Source organism: Hyaena hyaena, unplaced genomic scaffold, assembly GCF_003009895.1.
Source record: "Hyaena hyaena isolate Hyena2069 unplaced genomic scaffold, ASM300989v1 scaffold_35, whole genome shotgun sequence".
NCBI lineage: Eukaryota > Metazoa > Chordata > Mammalia > Carnivora > Hyaenidae > Hyaena > Hyaena hyaena.
In genome coordinates this window covers 2985524-2992696 of record NW_024080667.1, presented here as the reverse complement: position 1 = coordinate 2992696, position 7173 = coordinate 2985524, and the positions used below count along the sequence as shown (strand labels likewise).

At 57.1% G+C, this 7173-nt stretch overlaps 1 protein-coding gene across 1 annotated transcript in view; it reads right to left on the bottom strand.

Moving 5' to 3' along the window:
• Positions 1–2848: 2848 nt before the first annotated feature.
• The window catches only part of PADI4 (peptidyl arginine deiminase 4), a 36169-nt gene continuing 31844 nt past the window's right edge, over positions 2849–7173 (bottom strand). Inside the window, exons 13-16 of the mRNA XM_039229074.1 lie at positions 6977–7079; positions 6023–6090; positions 5296–5436; positions 2849–3336 (exon numbers count right to left, since the gene is read on the bottom strand). Coding sequence (XP_039085005.1) covers positions 3103–3336; positions 5296–5436; positions 6023–6090; positions 6977–7079 — 546 coding nt within the window. The 3' untranslated portion in view covers positions 2849–3102. The remainder of the gene's footprint in view (positions 3337–5295; positions 5437–6022; positions 6091–6976; positions 7080–7173) is intronic.

The window sequence follows — 7173 nt, the reverse complement described above, 5'->3', positions numbered from 1 at the left end:
CCCTCTGGGCACGGAAGGGACTTGGAGAGATCTAGAGCGGATCTTGCTTCCTCTCCAGGGGCTTCCTGGTCACCGCTGAATTCCAGGACCCACAAAAGCATCCTGGACGTAGTAGGTGCTCAGTAAATTCTTGTGGTGCCTATGACTGCGTGATCCCTGCCACCCTCAAAAAGATAAGTGAGTGTGCTTCCAGCCAAACCAAGCCTAGTTTACCTAGGTTTGTTTACCTACACTCCCACGGCTCCCTACCTGCTGGCTCCGCGTAGACGGCTCCCTTGGCTTCTCAGTGAGGCTCCCTCACCACTCAGGTATCCAGGGTTCATGGTCACTTTAGGTCACTCTGGTGGATACCTGACCCCTTCAGGACGCAGGTGCTCCCTCCCCCGGCTGCTCGCAGCAGACCCCCCCCTCCCGGAATTGCCCACGGCCGGTTCCCAAGGCTGTGTCTCCTCTTTGGGGGAAGCTTCCTCCACTGTTGGGAGACAGGCTGCTTGTTTTAATTCAGGACAACTCTGAGGGCCTATCCCGGCCCCAGGGCATCCCGTGTTTTACCCAAAATCTGCCCACCACATCCCCGTGCATCGTCCTCTGCTGCCCCTCCCCCTGCCCTCCCCCACGCGGTTCCCCAGGGCGCCCTCCGGGTCGCCACCCACCACCTCCCGGGCACACCTCCCTCTCCGAATCCGTTTTTGGAAACCAGACATAAGACAGTCACCAGACAATTTCAACTCAGAGGTTCAAAAGTCGAAGCCCACACAAAAGAGAACCCTCCGACGTGGTTTTACAAGATTCGATCTGCCCCCACGAAACAAGAAATGATAATGATGTGGCATGACAGGTATTAACCAACACTGTAGTGCTGATTGTTTTGCTGTATATAAGTGTATCAGGTCAACACGGTATACCCCCTAGCCTTGCACGATATTATGGTCTGTTCGATCTCAAGTTTTTCAAAAGTTATGCCTTGTCCCTTCCCACCCCCCCTCCCCATCAGGGTTTAACTCAGGTGCAAAGCTTGGAGCTGTGGAAAAGGGATGCTTCGCTTCTCTCTGCCTCTTCCACTTGCTGTGGCTGGAAACGGCGGTTCTTAACCTGTGGGGAATTAACTAACGGCCCCCAGAAGATGTCAGGGTCCTAATCCCTGGAGTCTGTGACCACGAGCCTTTGAGATGGGGAGATTATTCCTGGTTTTTCTGGTAGGACCCTAAATGCAATGACAAGTGTGTTTATAAGAGAGAGGCAGAGGGAGATTTGACACCCTGGCCCTTCGCAGAGGCTCCCACCCCCCAAGAGTGGCCCGGGGGAGGCTCACCTGCACCTGTCTTGGCGCCAAGGTCCGCTTCAGCCACCAGCTTGTCCCTCGGTCCTCCTGCAGCCCCAGCAACACAGCAAAACGTTTAGCTTCTGTCTGCTGAGCCGGGCAGCTGCCCCAGGCTGCCCTAAGGGTCAGGTTTGGAGACAACCTCACACCGACATCCCCTTGTGCACAGTCCTCTTTCTGGTCCATAGAAAACACTGGTACATCTTTTGCCCCAGCAATTCTGGAGGGGAAGCAACTGGCTGTCGTCAGAGGAGCGCGTTTTGACCCAGGTTTCTTTGGGTCCCTTTCTCCATAGTGTGAGGGAGGTGGCTTTGGACGCCCTCCCCTTCCACTGTCCTATGTCCTCCACGAGCACATGAAAACTATCTCTGGTGTTTTCTGAGCATCTCAGACTCTTTGGAGCCAAGAGCTGGCCTCAATTTTTATTTATTTTATTATTTTTTAAGTTTATTTATTTATTTTTGAGAGACAGAGAGAAAGGGAGAGAGAATCCCAAACAGGCTCTGCGCTGACAGCGCAGAGCCTGACGCGAGGCTCGAACTCTCGAACTGCAAGATGATGACCCAAGCTGAGATGGAGAGTTGAACACTTAATGGGCTGAGCCACCCAGGCGCCCCTACCCTCCCACCCCCCAGCCTTAATTTGTAAAATCTCAAGTCATCAGGTTTTATTTTCTACAGAGGAACCTAAACCTCTAAGTCAGGGTCATTAAAAAAACCAGACACAAAGGACACAGAGGGGACTAATGACTTCATGGCACGAACTGCCGGCTCCTGCCACCGGCCGCACCCTGCTCTCGGTAGCCTGGGGACAGCGTGAAACCAGCTCCCCGGGCTGCTTGGAACGGACACAACACATCTAAGGGACACAGAGAATGCACTGGTGTCTGGATGTCTTTCACGTAACAGGGGAATCCTTATGCCACCCCCCCCTCCCGGGGTTCTTCCGTCACCTGTCTGTTCCCTTTTCCTCAAAGAACAGCGGGGTCAGGAATGCGATTCCTGGTCCCACCTCTGCCCTCGGCACTTTGTGCACATCCCTTTGGGGTCATGGAGAAGCTGGAGGCTGATAAGACCGTCCCCGCCTCTGCGCCCACAATCCAACCTACTTTCTGTAATTTTCTTCATCACGAGATGCACAGCTGTGGTGTGTATCTTACACACACACACACACACACACACACACACACACACTAGTGCAAATAAGCAAAAGAGCCAGGATGTTCCCAGCCGGCTGTTTGGGAACTGACTTCAATTCTGCCAGGAGGAAGGACGTGCTGCCTCCTCAGGGGGGCTCAGCCCTCCTCCCCACCCCACCCCCCATCCTTCTCCCTCAAAGTCACCGTGGGAGCTTAGGATCAGCTAGGCTCAGATCACAGAAGATTTCATAGACCATGTACAGCCATGGGAGAAAAAGACACATGGCCTTCAGCATTTCCTGGAGCACCTTCAAGTCTGTAACATTCAGTTTGATCATGACAATGGGTGAATGCAGAAACGATAGCAATGACAGCTTGACCTCGCTTACAAAGCAATTATAAAACTTTATTGCGGCATCTCACAGCAGAGCGGCGCCTCCAATGCCAGGACTATCTTGGGGTCTTCCAAGTGGGGTTGGGGGGTGTGGGGGGCCTAAGGGGCCAGGGCACAGCAGAAGTAAGGAAGTAAGCCGCTGCCGGGAGGGCGGCCACACCCAGGGAGCCAAAATGTCCCTAAGAGCTCTTGCGATGCCACACTGCAGGGGACCAGAGCTTCTAGCCAGGACAGCAGTGGGGGATGGGCTCAGGGCACCATGTGCCACCACTTGAAGGAGAAGGGCTGCCGGCGCACGTTGGTGCCGCAGTGCACCTCCCCATGCCGCACGTGGTAGGCGTAGAAGTCGTCGATGAAGGTGCAGTGGAGGCCCAGTGGCTCCAGCAGGGACCGCACCTTCTCCTCCAGGCAGCAGCGGCCGTTGATGATGGGCCCGAAGGGCTTAGGGATGCCCAGGTGCTCCCCCAGCACCAGCATGTTCACCTGCGAAGATGCGGGGTCCCGGGTCAGGGGCGCCAGCGTGCAGCCCGCATCACCATCTGCCAAGGGTCCCCCTTTCCTTCTGGCCTTCAGAAACAGCAGCCCCACTTCGCAGATGGGGAAACCGAGGCCCAGGCAGGTCAAGTGGGCTACCCAGTCCAGGCCTTAGACCCAAGTCTGTCAGAGACTCCAGGACCCATGTCCTTCCCCAACTGTAGCCTTCTGGAAAAGTCTCTATTACTCAAGGTCCAGCTCAAATGGCACTACCTTTGTGAAGCCACCCATGAGCCCCCGAACTGCGGCAGTCAGTGCTCCTCCTCAGTGCTCACCTGGCTGCCAGCCTGGCGCCTGGCATAAAGGAGGCACTTAGTAACTATCTGTTGAATGGATGAATAAATAACTACTACCTTTCTGGCAGCACTCTCATGTAAATGACCATTTCCTCCCCTATCTTGGAAGGTGAGAAACGACAAGGATTTTGACTCCAAGCCAACATGGGTTGGCTCCAGCCCTGCTACTCAATAGCTGTGTGACCTTAGGCAAGTCACTTTGCCTCTCTGAGATGCATCAGCAAAATGAGCCCAAACACATTGCTGTTGCCATGACAATTCGATGCCACGCTCATGGGGCACCATGCCGGCACGGAGTAGGTGCGGAGTCAGTCTCCAGGGCTCAGGGGTCCTGGGAAGGCACGTCACTCTCTGTCACCATGCAGACGCAGCTCATGCTGGGTGTCCTGCGCCCTGAATCTCTCCACCTGTCCCACATCCACGCCGTCCCCCTTCCCACCGTGGGCTCCTGGGGGTGAGTCAGGGTGCGTGCTCAGGCTCCCTCCAGGGCCTCGAACCACCCAGTGCTGCCCACGACTTCACCTGCGAGGCCTCATCCTCAGCTAACGGCATCAGCCGGCTTTCCTGCCTGGTTGGGCGACAGCAAGAAAAAAATTGCTCGGCGCCAAGGAACTGAATTCAAGGTGTCCCTTCCTGCTTGTTTTTCGGCCACAGAACCTCTTCTTCTAAATAAAATCTGCTGCAGCCCCTCAATGCCTAAAACAGCAAAAAATCCAAACTGCTGTGTTGGAACCTCAGTGACCCGGGGAAACAGTTTGACATCCACTGTGCCGGGGACTGGGGACCCAGCAGGACAGGGTAGCTGGGGCCCCCACTGGGGTTTCTGCCCAGCCCCTGGGTACCCTTTGGGGACACAGAGGAAGGGCACAGGCTGTAAAAATACAGCTGATGGCTTTAAGGTGGTCTTGGGGTGGGCGAGGAGGGGTCACGGTTAAAAGTCCTTGGCGAAGGCGGGATCTCCCTCAAGTTCACCCTGCAGGGCAGTGAACCCATCCCGCACCCCCCGGCGGCACTAGCCTCGCGGCCCTCCCTCCTGACCACCCGGTCTGAAGCGCGCCCCTGGCTTAACTGAGAGCGGCTTGCAAGCTGCTTGTTCAAGGGCGCGCCTACTCCCCGCCCAAGCCTCCCGCAGGGAAATCCATAGCGGGCAGCGCCTCGGTGGATCCGGTCAGCCAGACCCCTGGCTTGGATCCAGCTCTAAATCCCGTTTTGCCAGCTGCCTGTTCTTGTGCCAGAGACCCCGCTTGTCAGTGTCTCATCTGTGAAGGGGGACGATGACAGTCTCGGACTCCCCGGGCGGCTGTGAGAGGCCCACCCCAACCGCACGGCCACGCCCACCCGACCGCATGCCACGCCCACCCCGAGCACAAGGCCACGCCCGCCCCGAGCACAAGGCCACGCCCACCCCGACCGCAGGTCACGCCCACCCCGAGCACAAGGCCACGCCCACCCCGACCGCACGGCCACGCCCACCCGATCGCATGCCACGCCCACCCCGAGCACAAGGCCACGCCCACCCCGACCGCACGGCCACGCCCGCTGGCCCCGCACCCAGGGCCCCTGACTTCAGGCCGTTGGCACCGGTGAGCCGGACCGGAGACCAGGTCCTCACCATGTTTGGGAAATAGGCTTCCGCCTTGAGGTTCCCTCTGAGGTCATCCTGGAGCTTGAAGAGCTGGGGGATGTCCACGATGTCCCGCTCGGTCAGGCCCAGCTCCCGCTTCAGCACCTCCCGGTTCCAGTCGATGCATTTCTGGGGCGGTTGGGGGGTGGGCGGGGCAGGGCCAACTCAGGCGGGGTTGGAGGGGCGGTGAGGGGGCGGTGGGCACGGTGCGGTGGGGAGCGAAGGAGGGGTGGGGACCGCTGTGGGGGAGGGCCGCCTGGGGCTGAGGCCTGGCCTAGGGACCGGCTAGGGACAAGGTGGGGAAGGCAGTGCTGGGCGCCTCCGTTCCTTCCCTCCTGCCTGCTCTGCGCAGCCCAGTCCCTTTGCCCCCGCGTGTGTGTCCCTGTCTTTCCCGTCTGTCTAGCACTTGACCTTTCTCCTGCTCTGTCTCTGTTTCTGAGAGCTTCCCCTGTCTTTTTCTGGCTCCAGCCTTCCCGTTTTACTTCCCCCCTTTTCCATGCATCGTATGTGTGTGTTCCTGCAGTGGTGACTAAAGTCTCTCTCTGTCCCACACACATTGACGCGAATCCCGGAGCCGTTCGCCACCAAGCCGGAAGGCAGCTGGTGGAAGGCTCTGCCCTGGTGCGGAGATTTCTACACCTGGTGTAGAAAGGTGGCGGGGCGGGTGGTTAGGTCTGCCCGGACTGTGGCGTCTCCGGGGCACCCAGCCTAGTACCTCCACGTATGAATTATCTTCTCTCAGTTTCTCGTTGGACAGAATGTCCTTTATTTTCTGTTTTTTTCCTGTCGTGGAGAAAAAGAAAAAAAACAGCAGGCAAATTCAGAGGTCAATTTCTGTCTCCCTGGTAGGCACGGAGGGGACTCGGTTTTCCCATCTATAAAATGGGGGCAGCTGGAATTCCTAAACATGTAGGTCTGTTGGGAGCATCTGGCAGGCAAATGCCTTAAATAATATATTTTATCAGTGTAAGTTCTCCTTAAAGGTGTTGCTCTCACATCCTTACATTATCTCCAGAAAAATCCCATCTAGTGAAAGGCAAACAGGGGTCTAAAGTTGCCTGATGCCACACGACATACTACAGATAACAGGTAAAAACTCTCAGCCGTGACTTACTAACCTCCGACACCAGCTCATATCTGTGGACTTTAAGATTACCTTCAGCCAGACTGAACTTTCATTCACTCATTCATTCACTCACTCATTCATTCATTCATTCATTCATTCATTCATTCACTCAGGACTTAAGCCAGACTGAACTTCCTTCAGGTTCTCAAACACATTTCACTTTCTCTTGCCTCTGAGCCTCTGCATTCGCTGTTCCCTCTGTCTGAGATCTCTCTCTTCCTCTCATCCCACCACCCTATGGGGTGAACTCCTGCTCCTTCCTCATGCTCCTGCCTGGTCTCTGCCTCCTCCAGGAAGACCCCTTGGACTCCTCCCAGAGACCTCCAAGCCCCTGTGCTGTAGCTGTCTTTCTGACTCCCTTCCCGGGGACTGTGAGCCCCGACAGCGACAGCGGGAGCTCTTCTGCCCTGTTCACACAGCATCCCTGGTGCTGGCGCACAGCAGGGGCTCTGAGGATGGGTGAGCGCCTCCCGCTGGCAATCGGGGAGCGCACGAAGGCAGAGAGAGGACCCCGGATGGAAAACCAAGGCACGGCCAACTCACTCTTGACCCCTTCGAATAGCAGAGCCTCGCCGTGGCCGTCCTTGAGCTGCTCTTGGAACAGTTTGTAGCAGGACCGGGGGCTGGCGAGGAGCAGCCGGAAGCCCTGGAGGCAGAAATGCTGGGGTCAGAGTCTGACCCCGGGGCTCCCAGGGCGGCGGGCTTGGACCCAGGCTGGTCCCCCTCCTGGGGTGGAGGGA